We start from the raw sequence: 18,816 nt of genomic DNA, 5'->3' as shown, positions 1-18,816 counted from the left end.
ATCTGTCCCTTTCTTTCATCCTCTAGTCTAGAGATGCTGGACAAGGTGGAGCCCCCGTCCATCCCGGAGGGCTATGCCATGTCTGTGGCCTTCAGTGCCCTCCTGGACCTGGTGCGGGGCATCACCTCGATGATCGAGAGAGAGGTGGCCGTGGAGGAGGAGGCGGCTGCTGAGTTCAGGGACACTCATCCTGATCAGCAGTGGCAGCCACAACCTGGTGAGAAGGAACAGGAGGGGCAGTGTGTGGAAGACGAGCATGTTGTGATAATGTAGAGAAATGTATTGGATATAAACCAAATCAAATTAAATATGAAGATATCGGTAAGCTTGAGCAACATGTTAAGGGGGAAATACCAAAGCATGTGCGCAAACTGTACACACACTGTATGTTTTACTGCATCGTTGCCAAACCGGTTAGCAATGTGTGTGGTATGACCCCTGGTGGCCAGTATTGTGCCTGTATGTCTTCAACTTTTCAAATACGATAAAAAATAAAATGGAGGAATATTTTGTTTCTTTCCCCATGTGATCCCTGAATGAACTCATGCATGCTTTGTGTTGTCTCAGGAGTTCATCTGGTGTGGGAGGAGATGGTCAGTGCCTGCTGGTGTGGTCTACTGGCTGCTCTGTCTCTGCTGCTAGACGCCAGGTAAATGGACATTTTGCAGTCAGCAGTCACGTTGCATGTACAAGCAGGAGAGAAGGAATTGTCCCATAGGAATTCCCAAAATGATGCTGAATACTGATCCATTTAATTGTGTGCACAGTTGAAAACAAACTGTTGTGTTTTAAAATGTCAGTAGCTGACGGGAGGTAAACTTGGAACCTCAACTAATTGATAGCAATGCAAAATGAAATTATTCAGATATTGATTGTATGTTCAGGTCGAGCAAAATAAAATACTTTTTAGTGGTTAGTGTCCACACAACTCTACCAGCTAACCTGAGAGAAAAAAAACACACACAAAGATTTAGCTTGAGTCTTAATACATCACACACCTGCTCCTTATTTTCTCCAGAGTGATAATAATCTTACTTTAATGCCAAATGAAATCATCGGAATCAGCCATGATGGAATCGTTTTGTAGTACCAAAGTGCATTCCACAATGCCACAGACGGTCTACACTCTTCACTTCTTTCTCCCTCTCGTCCCCTTCACTTCAGCACCGATGAGACGGCCACAGAGAACATCCTGAAGGCAGAGCTGACCATGGCCTCGCTGTGTGGCCGCCTGGGCCTGGTGACGCCCCGTGACGCCTTCATCACGGCCATCTGCAAGGCCTCCCTGCCGCCGCACTATGCCCTGACTGTACTGAGCAGCAACGCCGCCAACCTCTCCGGCAAAGGTGCAGCTCCTCAGTTGGGAATGCCGCTTAAAACTACATAGGAAACACAGTATGAGCAGTACTTCAGGGGTCCTTTTACCTCCTTTTTATTTGTACAAGATGTGGCACAAATACTTAATTGCCTGTACACACGCACACACAAACACAAATACCTGCTGCAAACCATTTGATGCTGAGTTTGGTATGCATGTTTGTACCCCAACTGTTCCACGCACAGCTCAAAGTACCCCCTTTCCTACCCCCGAGGATGGCCTCTGGCCATGTGTGTTTATGTTAAACTAACAAGCACCTCTCATCTCCCATATGGTTAGACGTGAATGCTGCTAAACTCGGCTTAACATGTAAAATATTGGCACTCTGCCTGTCCCTCTTATTGCATTAATCCTTAACTTTTCACCGTGGCTTCTAATTAGGAACACCACAGAAAATGTGTCTGGGGATTTTATACACACTCTCACTCACACACACACACACACACACACACACACACACAGCTGCTCTCAAACCAACCACTCAGACATTCGTTATTTGCATATTAGCTTGTAGAGATAAAGCCGGCAAATTGGGTCTCAACTCGCGATGGATGTTTGCCTTTGGAGTTAATTAAGAAAGCTTTTCTTGCATGTCGTAAGCTTGTTACAAATTCTGTTTGTGTGCTCATCGAAATACCTGACTCGTGTGTGTGTGTGTGTGTGTGTGTGTGTGTGTGTGTGTGTGTGTGTGTGTGTGTGTGTGCGTGTGCGCGCGCGCGCGCTCATGTCTGTGCGTGTGTTTGCTCATGTCTGCGTGTGTTTGCTCATGTCTGCGTGTGTTCTCCACAGCCTACTCCATCCAGGGCCAGAGTGTGCAGATTATCAGCCCCTCCAGTGAGTCTCATCAGCAGGTGGTGGCTGTGGGGCAGCCGCTCACCTCGCAGCCCCAGGGCACTGTGGTGGTAAGGAGACACACACACACACATGTGAAATCATACAACACTTTTCCAGAATTTTAACAGCCGCAAAAAGAAAGCACAACTGTTGCTGTTTGGGATGATAAATGCCCTGAATACCACCAAAGTCTAAGGCAACAAGGATCACAGTTAAGTGCGACTCGTGACCAGTCTAAAAAGAGGGTCAGGTCAAGATTGTGTCCAAATGGGCTCCAGAGTGAATCATACAAAAAGACGCCCACGTGTGCTCTCAGATAAGAGTGAAATGCAGAGCAAAGCGATTTGTTTACCAGGTTGTTCATTTCATTATTAATATGGATTATATGCACAAACGCCCACGAACAAACAGACACACTTTGTCTCTCTAGGCACGATTCAGGTAGGGGACAACTGTTATGAACATAGGCTGGTCAGGAGAGCTTGTGCATCTAAATTTCCCTTGAGGGAAATAACATTTAAAAAATACACAGGCTGTAACCTTAACCCTAACCTGGAATCATTATCCTGTAATTACAAATCTCCCCATAGAAATAATAATGTGAACATGTTTTTTTTTTTTTTTTCCTGGTCTCAGCTCTTACACTGTGCATGTATTTCCTCACCTTCTTTTTGTTACCATTGACTGTGACTGTTGTGCTCCATGGTACCAACAGCTTATCATTTTAGTAAGAAGAAGAAGAAGATTTGTCCCTGGAGACCAGGTCCAGAAGTGCGCCAGCCAAAGCCTTGATGACGCTTAAAATGCACTATGATTTTGTCTGTTCCTCTCAGCTAACTGCCAAGAACATCCAGTGCATGCGAACCCTGTTGAACCTGGCCCACTGCCACGGGGCCGTGCTGGGCACCTCCTGGCAGCTGGTACTGGCTACACTGCAGGTACTGCCGACTCATACCACACGTTTACACCTAACGACACACACACACACACACACACACACACACACACACACACACACACACACACACACACACTTCGAGAAGACAAGGCAAAATAGACAGTCCACGTTCTCTCTTACACACAAACAAGCATGTACGCTTCCTCCTCTAATAAAGCAAAAATACTTTTATACATGCATAAATGTATGCTTGTACTGCGATTTAGAAAGTCAATGACTTGCGAAGAATAACTATTAAAATGTGTTGCTTCACCTGTTTTAGTGCTTTGTAAAACTCACTCAAACTGACGATATACAGTAGGGTGAGACGTCCGCGTTAAATTATGTAAATGTAGTTTCTCCTCCGGTCAACTGTCCTTCAGTGTCTCACTTTTGTCTCCCAGCACTTAGTGTGGATCCTGGGGCTAAAGCCGGGGATGGGTGGTGCCCTGAAGCCTGGCCGAGCCGTGGAGGGACCGAGCACAGTGAGTTTTTTTACTAAGAACTGTGCATTGACCGTGCGTTGTGCTGTGTGTTTGAAGGCGGTGAGCTCACTGGCTGATGTTTGTGTCCGTCACATGAACAGGTGCTGACCACAGCCGTGATGACAGACCTCCCCGTCATCTCCAACATCCTGTCCAGACTATTTGAGAGTTCCCAGTAAGGACCGGCCCTTTTCCTGTGAAAATGATCACTCATTTCAAAACTCCGGTTACTCATCCCTATGAATCGACCAGTAGATTTTATCAGAAATATACATCTTCTAAAGGTTAATTGGGCTACGTTTTCTGCTCACAACCAATAACAACAATAGGGGCATAAATAGTCATTTTTTTGCATCTACAAATTCAGTAAATCTTTGTTGTTTTAGACACAATGAATACTAAATCCCAATCTTTCATCTTTCTACTGTGGCTCGGAGAACAATTGTTCAACCTGAACAATAACATACTGAATATGCTCTCTTAATACTTGGGAGAATTGGTGGTCCAACAATTGCAACTATTCATGCAATGCAAAATATGCACATATGATATGCAATAAGTGTTTTAATATGTGATCCAGGTACCTGGATGATGTGTCCCTGCATCACCTGATCAACGCTCTCTGTTCCCTCTCCCTGGAAGCCATGGAAATGGCTTCTGGAAACAACAAGGTAAACACTCCCTGTGTTTTAGTACACAGACGTTTTGGATGTGTCATTATTTGGCTTTGGTTAACATGTCAAATGTAGGATGATAAAATGTATAGGATTTGGGTGTTAACCCTACTTATGCTGTGATCATAAAGGTCAGGCTGTACAGTAAGGTGTCCAGTTTTTATTTACAGTTTCTGTTTTCTTCCTTCAGGAGCCATCTCTGTTTGCTGTGGCCAAGCTGCTGGAGACCGGCCTTGTCAACATGGATCGTATAGAGATCCTGTGGAGACCTCTAACCGGTCACTTACTGGAGGTAACCTCTATTTACAGCTCCATCCCACAAGGTGCAGCGTCGCCGTCCCAACTTTTCACTCAAACTCTGTGAAAGACGAGAGCTTTATAAATGTGGTATATTCTTTGTCGACCAAGGGCATGCGGCAATATTTTTGCTGTCATTTTAGAATTTTAATTTGTTTTACTGGTTAGGCTTTGATCAGACTTTATTTAATTTGGCACAACAAGCGTTCAAGGACCTGTTAAGAGTTTCTCTCCAGCTCAGGTTTGTCTAAACTTGGTAACAGTGATTGTCAGCTTTTCCAAGGCTGATGAACTCATTGGAGATGTCATTGAAAAATTTGGAACCAAACTCTATAATAATAATAATCATAATAATTAAACCTAAAAGAATGTCAAAATTGCCCCCTTCCTTTTGGTTACGTGACCCAGTACCAAAGCTCTAATAATGAACATTTTTCCATGGAGTCTGGAGCACACATGTGGTTTAGTCATGAAGGAGAAAAATAGTTGAACGAGCTGTAGAAGGGTTGAAAGTTTTCAACTAGAATTACAGCTTTTTAGTGTTTAGTGAATACGAGATTCTTCTCTTTCCTGTTGGTTCTTACATATTGGTGAAACTTTCAAATTACGGTTTTAGCACTATTATTAGCAGCATATCTGATTCTATGTTATATGGGACCCGACCAGAGTTTTGCAATTCTTAGAAAGAAAGAAGGATGTTCCTACTTTTATTTCTGCTATTTTAAAAGAAAGACGACGACACATTTCTTAGCACTGTAACAAACCGATCTAGGTGTTTAGGGTTAAAGCACTTTAGATCGATGCTATATACTCTCAGTAAAGTTGAAGTAACGTGTGTTTAGTTTGTACTTTGGTTGTGTTGTCATATCTGTAAGAGGATTCTCCTTTTATATGTGTGTGTGTAAAGACGTGTGTTTAGAGGTTTTCTTTACATTTTCTCCATGTCTTCTCTTTTTGCACTCCTGTCTGTTTTGCAGAAGGTAAGCTCAGATTCCCTCCTCTATGATCGTTTGCTTTCCCGTCTCCTCTCTTTTTCCCGATCCGTTCGCTCTCTCTCTCTCTCTCTCTCTCTCTCTCTCTCTCTCTCTCTCTCTCTCTCTCTCTCTCTCTCTCTCTCTCTCTCTCTCTCTGTCTGCTTTAAACATGTTGGACTTGAGAGGTCGCTGTGTCACAATGTGTCCACAGTGCATTTGCTCCGCTACCCGTGTTTGACCTCGCCTTCTTGTGCGCGATTTGCAATGCGGAGCTCTGATTTGTCGCGGAAGCTGCACCTGCAAAGTATACTTCATGCTTGGATACAACGCTGCTTATCCTTCTTTGCCGACTTCAAATGCAATGCTGTTGCAATTTAAAGGAAATGTGACGATGACATCACCTTTAATGTTTATTTGCAGATGTACAATATGATAAAGATCAAGATTAAAATCTGACACGTTACTGATCATGCAGGGCTATGAAAGCCAAATTATTAAATAGATACACATGGACCATCTGGGCTCTGATGCGCTATCTACTAAGCAGTCTCTCTCTATGCCTTTAAGCAGTACAACAGTTTCATATAAACACACGTGACAACAGTGAACAGCGTGTTTGACATATTTCCCTAAAGACCAAAGAGGATTTAATTTGGCTTACAAATGAGCTCGAGATCTAAAGAGCAGACGACAGGTGTTGCGGCACACTAGTGTACTTCTCTCTGTTGAGCCCGGCCTCTTCCTGTGTATCTATTCTAGCTTCCATGATTCCACCGTCTGTCACCGCATATCGTGTGATCACAGGGGATCCCGGTCCTGATCACACAGACCGAGGTGCATTTCACCCACTTGTTGTTTCGCAGAGACACACACACACACACACACACACACACACACACACTGTGAGCGCTGCTGCGAAACACTGCGCTCAAACAGCCTCTGCATCAGATCTGTCATCGTGCGCATGTGTCTGCATTTTGTGCGTCTGTGATGTGTCCTGCAGGTCTGCCAGCACCCGAACTCCAGGATGAGAGAGTGGGGGGCCGAGGCGCTGACGGCACTCATAAAGGCCAGCCTGGCCTACAAACACGACCCTCCACTGGCGCAAAATCAGGTAGGCGACGCTACAGAAGAGCAGGAAAAGCAAAAATCTGCAGTAGGACGTTGCATGTATAAAACAATGTGGACGACGATGTTTGCTCTCTGCCATTCTCTATCGTATAAACACTGTAGGGAGTATTTAATTAGATGTGTTATTGGTCCTCTCTGGGTTTAGCCCCTTTTAATATTGTTTGTTTGTAATGCTGACATTTGAGAAAGCTGCTGCTCTGTTGCAGTGTATGGCATGAGAGATAAAAGTGCGTGCCTACTGCTTAAAATGTGGCAAACAGAAATGTCACAGTCACTCTCTCGTGCCACTCGCATGCACGGTGTCTGTGACCTTCAACTTAGTGAGCCAGATAAAGGGAATGGCACCGAGCTTATCTGAAAGAGCCGTGTGGAGGTTAATAGAAACGGCACAAAGCCATACAAATGATGGTTGTCCTGCAGAAATGCACAATGCAGTCGCTTCCTCAAGGACCTTTTTTTTTTTTCTTTTTTTTTTTCTTTTGCAGCGTGGGCAAGCGTTTACCATCGCATGTTGTTGTGTTAAAATATTGAAAAGACGACATAACGGAATGAAAAATAAGTATTTGCACACAATCTGTGAAAACATCATTTTAATAGGCGACTTTGCGCTCACAGACCTAGCAAGTGAATGCAGCATTCACGGTTCAAGGGACATCACTTGATTCGCCTTAATGCAGAACACTTGTGTCAATCAGTTGAACTTTTGTGGCTAAACATCAAAGGAATTCTAGTCCTGGGTATAATGAAATACAAGTTAAAGACACAGTGTCTAGAGAGAGACAAGAACAACTAAGCTGCACGTTGAATATATAAAATACACAATATACACACCAATAAGATTGAATACACAATAATTCTGAGTTTGTGCGAATGCTTTTTTCATTTAGTTTGATAGTCTCATCTATCAGCCAAGTCTGATACCGGGTAAGCAATGTTTTTGTTTTTTTTCTCTACGATAAACAAAATAAAAAAAGGACAAATACATTCGACTCAAACTCACCGCCTTAAACATACTGAAAGTGTTATTAAATAGCAAATAATAAATTGGGGGTTAAATCAGCCATTTAAGTGGTTTATTTTCTACCATACACCCAGGTGAGTTAAAAATAATAAATAAAAATGACTGAAAGCCTTTTTTAACTGCTTTCCTCGGGTAAATTAAGTCATGCATTATTACATTTATTTATTTTTTTAGAGAAAAAGACCAAAATGCCCCTAATGGCTATTAAAAGACACTCAGTGTGCTACACTTTCATATTTTAACAATCATAACAGAGATCCGTGAAGCATCTGCAGTCGTTCTGTTTCCCCACTCATTTATTTTAGGCATGTCTTTTATTTTCTACGTGTCTGTATGGCATCATGCTAATCAGGGAACTCGGTTTTTGGGGTGAATCCATTGTGCTGGAACGAATCAACAAAAGACAGTTATGACTCACATTTAACAACTCTGTCAGCTGGAGCACAAACATATCTGCCCTGACTTGGAAATAAGCTAACTCTAACAAAAAGACATCGATGTGTCCCCTAAACTGGACGTAATAAATGAGTTTAAATAAGATGCAACTGTTATAATGTTTGGTGTTATTAATTGCATATGTGTACCATGTAATAGCATAGTTTACAAAGTCTTTATCTTCGTTGTTAACTGTCTATAAGTCAACAAATCAGTTGATTTTTGTCCCCAAGCGGCTGCAGCTTCTGTTGCTGAACCCCCTGAAGGAGTTGTCCAACGTGCTGCATGCAGACATCCGGCAGAAACAGCTGGAGAGTGTCCTGCAGATCCTACAGAGCCAGGGAGACAGCTTGGGGCCCGGTTGGCCGCTCGTCTTGGGGGTCATAGGAGCCATCCGCAATGATCAAGGGTAAGAGCACAACGGGAGGAGGGGATGTACAACGCAGGCCTGGCCTTCACTTATTTAGCTGTGGCAGAAATAGTTCCCGTTTTTTGTGCTAAAAGCTAATATTTTATTTGTGGGAGCCGAACTCAACCAAAAGCGTGCCGTGTGTCTTGTTTCCCTTCAGCGAGTCATTGATCCGAACAGCCTTCCAGTGCCTGCAGTTGGTGGTGACGGACTTCCTGCCCACCATGCCTTGCACGTGCCTCCAGATCGTAGTGGATGTAGCCGGCAGCTTCGGCCTGCAGAACCAGGAGCTCAACATCAGCCTCACCTCCATTGGCCTGCTGGTGAGAGAACTTATTTTGGGGTCTTCATTTTGTGTTCTGCTTGGACACACGCACTCCTGCAAGTATTTCATTCTCTACTCTGGTGTTAATGGACCATTTGATCAACCCGACTACTGGGCTTTTAGAAGCCGTCGGTAGAATAATGCGTGTTTAGTCATAATTGTTGTTACTCTGTGTTATTGAAGGGATTGACAGGCTGGACATGTTTCTTGTCCAGCTATTGTAAAATCTTAAACATATTATGTTTAATATCATTACATTTACAATATCACATAATTCCTTGTTTTTATGCATTGTTTTATCTAATTTAACAGCACTTAAGCACTCTGCTGACATTTCACAGATACTTTGTACAGTATTCAGGACATGCAAAACCCGATATTGATCTGTGGTTTGCGGGATTATTTCTCTTGGACCGTGGCTGTTCCTGTGAGATTACTTTATGGTAATAAGATAGCAAAACTGCCAGAAGCATTTTACCAACCATCCTCTCCAATTTGTGCTCGCTACCCCCCCCCCCCCCTTCCCCTTTTTTACCCACAGTGGAACATTTCGGACTACTTCTTCCAAAGGGGCGAAGCCATCATACAGGAGTTGGAGAGGGAGGAGGAGGCGCTGCAGAAGCAGGCCCAGGAGAAAGGAGAGACCCTGAACAGGCCGTTCCACCCCGCCCCTCCCTTTGATTGCCTGTGGCTGTGCCTGTACGCCAAGCTGGGCGAGCTGTGTGTGGACCCACGGCCCGCCGTGCGTAAAAGCGCCGGGCAGACCTTGTTCTCCACCATAGCCGCCCACGGGACCCTGCTGCAGCAGCCAACGTGGCATATCGTGGTCTGGAAGGTAACGTTGAAGAATGAGTTAATTAGTTACACTAGAAAAGGCTGTCATCCATAGATATTTAGTTATCTGTTATCTTATTTGACATGATTATTGACTAAAGAGGCTTTCGAGCTCTTTCTGCTGGTTGAACTACCCTGGTGTCACCACTAGGTGCTGTTCCAACTGCTAGACTGCGTGAGGACGTCGTCCACCACAGCGGACAAGGAGAAGATCGAGTCTGGCGGCGGGAACATCCTCATCCACCACTCGCGCGACACAGCCGAAAAACAGTGGGCGGAGACGTGGGTGCTGACGCTAGCCGGGGTGGCGCGCATTTTCAACACTAGACGGTATCTCCTCCAGCAGTTAGGTGAGCCAGGCGTGATCCACTCTGATACCTGACGCTGTTTGCCACAGAGTCGTAAACAATGACGGTTACATATTGAAATGTATTCATAAGTCTGTGCCAAGCGTAGCAAAAGTTCAGTAACAGCCCTGATGTTTTTTTTGTTTTTTTTACTGCTGTATTAATACACATTTAGTCACGTTAAGCCCCATGCGGACAGGATTAACACATCGGGGAGATATGAATGATAAAACATGAGCTCCTCATTAACTGCACTCATCCCTCTTAACATTTTAGCCAGTGCCAAATTACAAGAGGTGACTCATAATATACAACACATTCTCAGCTTACTACACGTTAGATCACGAAGAGAAAGGCTGCTCTTCCTACATGCAGCTGTGATATAATAAATAACTGTTTCCGGCGATGTGATATCACAGTACGTTCCTCCTGAGGGTGAACGCATTTCATATTCATGTTAACAGGAAACTGCTAACTCATGCAGCTTATTGACCCGCCCCAGAGAGGTTGGAAGGAGATATTTGTTTCTAAAACGTTATATTTTAGTAAAAACCCCGTGGAGCTAACATTAGCAGAGTACGTTGGCACATCAATAACTAGCGTTAGCACTTCTATGCTACACTAGCTACTGAAGGCATACTGAATGCCTACACATGCTGCTTTCGGTTTGTATTCATGGTAAAGGTAAATAAAGATGGTGGTTCACTTTCACACTGTGATCTTTAGCTTCTATCTTCATCTTATCTACCTGTTTTCGCTGTTGAATCAGTTTGATATATCCTTAAAACACATATAGTAGACTCTTCTGTCTGCTTCTCTCTGAAATCACTTTTTGGTTGTTGTTTTTTTTTATTTGATAATATTTGTTTCAGTGAGTGCAGTTAGTGACAGTGTGGGCTCCACGGTAGTCTCACACCCTCCCGCCGTTGTGCCGTGTATCTGCAGGTGATTTCTTCGAGGCCTGGGAGGTGCTGCTGAACCACATTCAGTCAGCCGCTCTCAGCAAAAACAACGAGGTCTCCCTGGCGGCCCTCAAGAGCTTTCAGGAGATCCTACAGATCGTTACACCTGTTAGAGACTCAGCGGGTGACGCGTTCGCTGCTATGGGCGTCCCCCCAGTGCTCATTGACCCCCTCTCAGCGTCCGGCCCCGGCAGACCCCTGGTGCGTTCAGATTCACTGGTTGAGCGGCTGACGCGATACAACGGCGCCGAGCTGCAGGCCCCTCCCCCGGGGGAGGAGTCGGCCCTGGAAGACTCTGCGTTATGGTGGTCAGCGTGGAACACGTGGTACCGGACGGGAACAGACAGCACAAGACCCCCTAGTGGCCCGACGGAGAAGTTCTCCTTCATCCCCAGCCAGCCCTTTCTCACGGCGTTGATCCAGATTTTCCCCGCGCTCTACCAGCACATAAAAGCCAACTTCAGCATGGAGGACCTGAAGAAGCTGGGGGTCATCCTCCACGGGGCCGTGTCGGTGCCCATCAGCAGCGACGCCTCGCCCTTTATCCTCCCCTCCTACACTGAGGCGGTGCTCACCAGCCTGCAGGAAGCCGTGCTCACCGCTCTGGATGTTTTGCAGAAGGTGGGCAAAGAAAAAATGTACCGGTACCAAAAAGAGAACATGTGTTAGACATTATGTACCACTGAAGATGGCTTAGAGCCAAGTCAGGTGTCATGTTGACCTAGGAGTCCCAGTTTGAATCCAACAGGAGGTCTTTGTTGCATGTCATCCTCCTCGCTCCCCAAATTCACGGTCTATCTGTTGACTTTGCATAGATATCCTCTAGAAAATTGCAAGATTATGTAGGAGCAGCCCTAATGCTTTATTCCAGTGTAAAACCTAATTATATCCCAAAACTGGCTGCAACTAATGATTCTTTTTTATCGTTGATTGTCCTAAAGTATAGTCTTTTAAGATGGCTTCGAATTGATATAGCATCTCCAGACCTCTCTGCTATGAGAGAAGCAGAGCCTTTCACTCTCCCTGTCAACCAAAAGTAATTTCTTCCTATTTTCGAGTCAACTCAGTCCAGGAAACAATGTGTCAGTCTGCTAAATTATGCAATACGCAGTCCCGTGGTGGATGTCAGCAGTGTTTGTTCCTCCCTTCCCTCCCTGCTGCAGGCCATCTGCGTGGGCCCGGAGAACCTGCAGGTCATGTACCCAGCCATCTTTGAACAGCTGCTACTCTTCGTGGAGTTCTCCTGCAAGCCTCCTCAGTACGGCCGGATGGAAACCAAACACGTGGCCAATGCCAAATACAACCAGGTAGGGGGGAAAAAGAATTGACTGTCGAACTACATTGGTTTTCATTTTATGTCTTTTTACAGTTTGTTTCATTAACACGTTGGGCGGTGTGCACTTGTTATTCGTTTGCCCTTCTCTCTTCAGCCATTTTCAACAAGTTCATGAAGCGCCTCCCCTCCCTCCTTCAGTCTAGTCCTTATGAAGAAGTCCTTCATGAGATTGACAGGTTCTTCTGGACCCCCATCAGTAGCCCCGAGCCATTCTTTTCCAAATATTCCCTCCCTCACACTTCCTCCTGCTGGCAGCTCGCCAGAGAAATGTCTCACCTCTTTTCAGTTCAGACACAGTTTTCCAGTGACCGTCAGAAAGATGACTTCACTTATAAACCCACAAGCAGGGGAGTCTTTTCTCAACAGTGTTCCGATATCAGTGTCTTTCTTACTCACGGTGGTTGCGGAAAGTTACAAAGTTCAGCAGGTGTCTCGATCCGACAGGCTGGTACAGTCATGCTTTCGTGCCTCAAATCTCAAATCCTGCCTGACTGTTAGTCTGGACCCCTCATGCAGGACTATCGGAATTGGAACCTTTTTAAGTTGTTAAAGTGAGAACGTCAAACTAAATTCACCCGGCCAAACAGATGTTAGGGGTGGTCTTTATTGCCTTGTTTGGCTTTTGGTGCTAGGAATGTTACCTCCCCCTAAATCAGTCCTGCTTATTGAATCTCCGTTATAGCCAACAAGCCACTGCAAATCAGATACAAGTGAAACACCAGTTTAATTGCGATCTTCTCTCATTCTGTTTCTTGGGACTACTCACTGGATTACCATTTTAGATCCAGCTCTTTGCACCGGTGAGTTCCGTCATCTACTTGAGCCCCCTCTGTAGTTTGACTAAGCTGTTCTGAATGGTGAGGACCTACCCTCTGCGGTACATCACGCCGCACGGCAGGCTCTCACATCTCATCTGCGTCTCCTCACTCCATGCTCCCCCCTCCTCCCTTTTCTTCTCTGCCTGTCACTAACTGGTGGTTATGCCTCTGTGTGCACAGTCCCTGTGCAGTTCCATTATCAGTTGATTTTTGTTGTGTTTTTGGTGACGTCCATGTGCACACGTGTGTGTGTGTGTTGTTCTGTTTATATTTCTTAAAGACACACTTTGTAGCATCAAGTCATTTGTTTGGCTACAACATCTCAGCTGTGGTTCTCATACAAGCCTAACAAAACTTGAAGCGGACTAATAGTCACTGTAACTTTAAAGTAAATGTGCGTGTCACTACTGATACAAAGTGTGCCTTTAAAAACTGCTTTCATTGTGGCTCTGCCAAAAAAAAAAAAGTACAAGTAATGCTTTTAAGATTTGTTTGACTAATATCCACTCCTGTTGTCCTTTTTCTCTCGCAGGCGGAATGGGTTGCCTTAAACTATGTGCCCTTTGCTGAGCGCTCCTTGGAGGTGGTGGTGGACCTGTACCATAAAACAGCGTGCCACAAAGCTGTCATCAGCGAGAAAGTTCTGCAGAACATAATCAAGGTAGAGGATATAGCATATATATATATATATATATATATATATATATATATATATATATATATATATATATATATATATATATATATATATATATATATATATTGCAATATCAAATCAGGACACCGAGTCCTTAAGCTTTCGGTCTTTCTACTTTCTACTGGCTGCAGCAGTTATTGCTGAACCATATCCAGTCATAAAGTGTGGTGCGATGTTGTGAGAAGGTTTTGAAAATGTTAAGGGCACGCTAACAAAGAGTCACGCAGGAATGTTGCTGCTGCACTTCTGTCTGTGTGATGAGGCCTCGAAGCGAGTTCAACTTCTGGCATACGAACCCGATCGATGATGTCAAAGCAGGTGTTTTCCATTTGCTGACTAAGGCTAAGCGGCGACTTTTCCATCGCTGAGTTTGATTTTCTCTTCAAGCTGCTGTAATCAATATTTTTTTGGATTCACAATGGATGAAAATATCTTAAAGGGAGAGTATTGCACGTTCTGGCACCCAACAGAGGAACGTGTGTGAGTTACTTTCCAAACGGATGGATGTATATATTTAATAAAAACTAGTCCAGGAGATGCTTTGTGTAGATGGTAACTGGTATATTCTGAAATCTTAATTCTGTTTGCTTTCGACTTCCACTTCACTTGTCTCCCTGACCTGCGGTGCCCGATAGCGGCAGCCTTTTCTCAACGCACTCTGCCAACAACCACGAGATTTTGTTAGTGCAGGTCACAGAAAGCCTTCGCTTCCTAAAGCTGCCACCGATTCTGCCTTTTATTTTTATCTATTTTCTGACACCTGTGTGTAACTGCTCTTTTCCCGTAGTCTGTTTTTAAAAGAAACCACACACTAAAGAGAGTCCATTTGCCAAAGAGCTATTATGAAGGTTCCCTTTGGACAAATCTAAATCTGGTCCCCCCCACCCATTTTGTTTTTGTCTCCAAAACAAGAAGGCAGTTCTACCTTTGGAGAACCCTGCTGTTCTCTCAAAACAGAACTTTGTCAAAGAGATGGTTCATTACTATTGCTACGTCTTGACGTGACTGCTTTGATGTTACCGCTACGATTTAAAGTCTCTCCACATGTCACTGTAAAAGAGAAGAAGGGGATTCAGGCTACTGCAGTTAGTTGAATAGACCTTGAAGTCTTTGTGCTTCAGCCTCATGATTGTATTGTTTTTGCCACATCCTCCTCTGTTTTTCCCCCTCACCCTCTAGACTTTACGAATGCCCTTGGGTTTGAAGTATTCCTGTCCATCTGAGAGCACCTGGAAGCTCGCCGTGTCCTCCCTGCTCAAGGTGCTGTCTATCGGACTGCCGGTGGCACGCCAGCACGCCTCGTCTGGAAAGTTCGACACTATGTGGCCAGAGCTGGCCAATGCCTTTGAAGACTTTCTTTTTACCAAAAGGTACAGAATCTTAAAACGTGAGTGTGCACAATGTGGAAGTTCTGAGCACCAAGCTCATTGTTTCTGTGCTTTTCCTTTCATAGCACACCTCCAGATAACCTGTCCATCCAGGAATTCCAGAAGAATGAAGCCGTTGATGTTGAGGTAGATGCTTGTTTCCAGTCCCATCAGTGTGGTGTTTGTGTGGGAGCTGATATCATCAGCATTGTGTCCTCTTTATTTTTTTTAGGTGGTCCAGCTGATCAGCACAGAGATTTTACCGTTTGCCAATTTCATCCCCAAAGACTTTGTTGGCCAGATCATGACTATGCTCAATAGAGGTTCCATTCACTCGCAGTCTGCCTCGTTCACAGGTAAGATGTACTTTTGGCAGGTAAAATAACTTGGCGTCAGCTGTGTCGTTCACTTGTATTTCCGATGGGACGTCAGGGCGGCCAAGTGCTGCAATCGCACTGTAACCATTAAGGGATTGTTGCAAAAGCCCTCCCTGTGTCTCAGCACCAACAATGCCTCATGTCAAACTCTTCATGCGTTGTTGAGCACGACGGCAAATCCTCGTCTGTCCGCTCGTTTGTAAATCACTCTGGAGGGCAGAATGTCTCTCACGTAAAGGGCTTTCCTCTTCACAGAGGCAGAGATCGACGTGCGGATGAGGGAGGAGTTTTCTAAGGTGTGCTTTGAGACGCTGCTGCAGTTTTCCTTCAGCAACAAGGTGTCCACCCCGCAGGAGGGCTACATCTCTCGCATGGCGCTTTCTGTGCTCCTCAAGAGATCCCAGGACGTTCTGCGGCGCTACGTAGAGGACGAGAGGCTGAGCGGACGCTGCCCCCTGCCCAGGTACGCCCCACGATGCACCGCCAAATACAACACGGGGTGCACTCGCTAAAAAAACCCCAGTTTTTTCTATGTTTTTAGACATACGTCTCCTTCACAAATTCCGCGCCAAACTCTGTTTTTTGTTAGTGCCATCATTTCCCCACCGAGACATTTAGCAACGCAAAACAAAGACCACCCCAGCTCCAGCTGTGCATCCATCATTTCTGCTTTCCTCTTTTGTAAACAACACAAAACCACGGTCCTTATTCAGTTTTACACACTGGCACCACATTTTAGGGTTGGCTGTAACACTTCATTCCTCCCCCTAAGACTCGATGGCAGTTAAATGACACCCAAGGGGATATTGGGCCATTAGCACAGAAAATGGCAAAGGGGAGGGGGTTCAGAAAAAATAGGATAATTAGAAAATACACATGGAAAGCAAATGCAAGGTTGCTCAAATTCAAACAAACTAACCATGACAAATTAAAAACCAAGGAATAATAAGATCATGGATTGCATTATTAGACATTTTTTTTCTACATATACAAAATGTATACGTGCATTTGAAGATACAAAAAGTAAGAAATGGTTTCACACTCAAATTGGTAACATTGTTCAAATCTGTGTTCGATGTAAAGAGGAACTCCACTGATTTCTACAAGCAGTGTCACTCTGCTGTTACTGGCGGCTTTAGGCTACGTTAGCTGCTGCTAGCACGCCTCAATCTCCTGTTGAGTTGCATTGTGGGTAATGGCTGCCGGTTTTTGACAAGGGAAAATATGGAGTCCTCTTTTAATGAGAGGATTTGTGAATGTGGGGGAAAAAAATAAACAAATAATACTAATTGTATATAATAAATTGATTTGTAAGACACAAATATGTCCTGTGTATATATATCTATATCTCTCTGTACACCTATTCATAGTGATTAAATACATATTGAGTCATATTTAATCTTTTGAGCAACATTTTGTCTTTCTTTCGCTGTTCTTGTCAGAGATCAATATCTTGCGTTATCACAGACACAGTATGATCATTTGCTTCCTATCTGCTGTATAGAGGAGATCAAATGGTTCTTGGTTGCTCACCTTTTCCTACAAACAGCTTAAATGTAACTTATTCAGCAAACATCTTTCATTCAACACCTCTCATCTCACGTTTTTTTTTTTTTTTTTTTTAACCCGTCCTTGAACTGTACATGTTTCCTGTATTGTATAAGTCTTTTGTTTTTTTTGTCGTTTCAGGCAACAAGTGACTGAGATAATCTTTGTCTTGAAAGCTATCAGCACTTTGATGGACTCGCTTAAAAAGACACAGCCGGAAAATGGTGAGTACCAAACTGTGTCAAGGATTAAATAGATCTTGAAAAAAAGAGTTGACACGATGAGGTGGGGGGGACTAGGAAAATACAACAATGCCGCCATAAAGCTATCATCTATTCATTTCAGATAAATGTGTCAGAGCACAGTTGGGACCATTTTTCAAATGAGTTTAATCTCCAATCTGTGTGGAACTGTTTACGTTTCCAGCAAGGTCAATTACAAGAAATCATGTTTTTTTTTTTTTTTTTCTTCTCACCGCAATAGATTGAAGTGAGACGTTCTAAAATTACGTTTTTGAAGTGCCCTTCAAGATGTTTGCATTACATCGTCGGAGCAAAAACTCATTTCCATGCGCCTGTGGGGATTTTATGAAGGCAATGATTTCTTCGATAGCCTTCTATCACAATTCACGTTCTCCTCTTCCCTTCTCCCTCCAATCCCCAATCCTCCTTCCTCGCCTCCCTCTGCGACCCTTTTGTTTACCGTCTGCAGTGGACGGCAACACGTGGGCTCAAGTGATCGCCCTGTACCCCACGCTGGTGGAGTGCATCACGTGCTCCTCGCCTGAGGTGAGCTCGGCCCTGAAGGAGGCCCTGGGGCCCTTCAAAGACTTTATGCAGCCACCCGTCTCCAGAGTCCAGAACGGAGAGTCCTGACCAGGCTCACTCAAATTTGTTTGTTTTTTATAATGAAGAAATCTTGAATGTGTCTTTTTCGACCCCACGCGCTTCACAAGTGCACGGACATGAACTCCACGTGAGCCCCCCCCCCCCCCCCCCCTCTACGGTGACATGAAGCTCCCCCCCCCCCCCCTCCCCCTCGCGGTGAACGGAGATCCGAGGGCCCGCTCAGACCACAACCTTCATACGCATCATGGTATGCTTCTCATGTGAGCTGATTACGCATCTGCCCCCTCCATCCTCATACTGACTGACTGCTCTCTTGTGTTAACTGCAGAGATTAAAAAAAAAAATTGCAGTGTTGCCTCTGGGTTTAGTGTGTTTTTCTCCCCTGATGCGGCCGAGTCGATGTACAGTGTGTGGTGATAGTGTTGATGATGTAATTAACAAAAGAAAAAAATGGCAAAAAAAATGGGCTTTGTTGATCTTAAAAAAATGAACACCTAGACTTTTGCAACATTTTCAACGGTGAGGATTTTATGCAAGAAAACAAATCTCGCTGTAACATTCCATGTCATCTTTAGCAGCCATCTGAAGGGATGTACTTGTCTGTGTAAAATAAATGGGACAGTTCTATGATCAGCTCTGTGCTCTGAGTGTGCTCAGTTACAATGCATGGCAAAGGGAACGTTGGCCACCTTTTTTTTTCTTTCTTTTTTTTTAATGTGGATGTCCAATCAGTGCTGATGGTAAATGTAGTCCACTGAAGAAATAAATTCCCCCTCTGCGTG

At 44.4% G+C, this 18,816-nt stretch overlaps 1 protein-coding gene across 2 annotated transcripts in view; it reads left to right on the top strand.

Annotated features, from left to right (window-relative positions):
• The window catches only part of mon2 (MON2 homolog, regulator of endosome-to-Golgi trafficking), a 34,710-nt gene extending 15,894 nt beyond the window's left edge, over positions 1–18,816 (top strand). Inside the window, exons 12-35 of one of the 2 annotated variants that reach the window (XM_068722598.1) lie at positions 27–217; positions 568–649; positions 1,165–1,346; positions 2,168–2,280; positions 3,046–3,150; positions 3,554–3,634; positions 3,736–3,809; positions 4,215–4,305; positions 4,499–4,600; positions 6,583–6,693; positions 8,400–8,575; positions 8,736–8,898; positions 9,442–9,735; positions 9,886–10,084; positions 11,027–11,664; positions 12,207–12,350; positions 13,162–13,179; positions 13,730–13,858; positions 15,074–15,264; positions 15,348–15,408; positions 15,494–15,617; positions 15,894–16,101; positions 17,328–17,410; positions 17,898–18,816. In XM_068722598.1, coding sequence (XP_068578699.1) covers positions 27–217; positions 568–649; positions 1,165–1,346; positions 2,168–2,280; positions 3,046–3,150; positions 3,554–3,634; positions 3,736–3,809; positions 4,215–4,305; positions 4,499–4,600; positions 6,583–6,693; positions 8,400–8,575; positions 8,736–8,898; positions 9,442–9,735; positions 9,886–10,084; positions 11,027–11,664; positions 12,207–12,350; positions 13,162–13,179; positions 13,730–13,858; positions 15,074–15,264; positions 15,348–15,408; positions 15,494–15,617; positions 15,894–16,101; positions 17,328–17,410; positions 17,898–18,061 — 3,724 coding nt within the window. In that variant the 3' untranslated portion in view covers positions 18,062–18,816. The remainder of the gene's footprint in view (positions 1–26; positions 218–567; positions 650–1,164; positions 1,347–2,167; positions 2,281–3,045; positions 3,151–3,553; positions 3,635–3,735; positions 3,810–4,214; positions 4,306–4,498; positions 4,601–6,582; positions 6,694–8,399; positions 8,576–8,735; positions 8,899–9,441; positions 9,736–9,885; positions 10,085–11,026; positions 11,665–12,206; positions 12,351–13,161; positions 13,180–13,729; positions 13,859–15,073; positions 15,265–15,347; positions 15,409–15,493; positions 15,618–15,893; positions 16,102–17,327; positions 17,411–17,897) is intronic. The other variant, XM_068722599.1, reaches the window with a different exon arrangement.

Source organism: Cebidichthys violaceus, unplaced genomic scaffold (genome assembly GCF_023349555.1).
Source record: "Cebidichthys violaceus isolate CVI_PGR_0920_01 unplaced genomic scaffold, fCebVio1.0.p SCAF_3, whole genome shotgun sequence".
Classification (NCBI taxonomy): Eukaryota; Metazoa; Chordata; class Actinopteri; order Perciformes; family Stichaeidae; genus Cebidichthys; species Cebidichthys violaceus.
The sequence above is the reverse complement of the archived record's forward strand: the minus strand, read 5'-3'. Positions and strand labels throughout refer to the sequence as shown.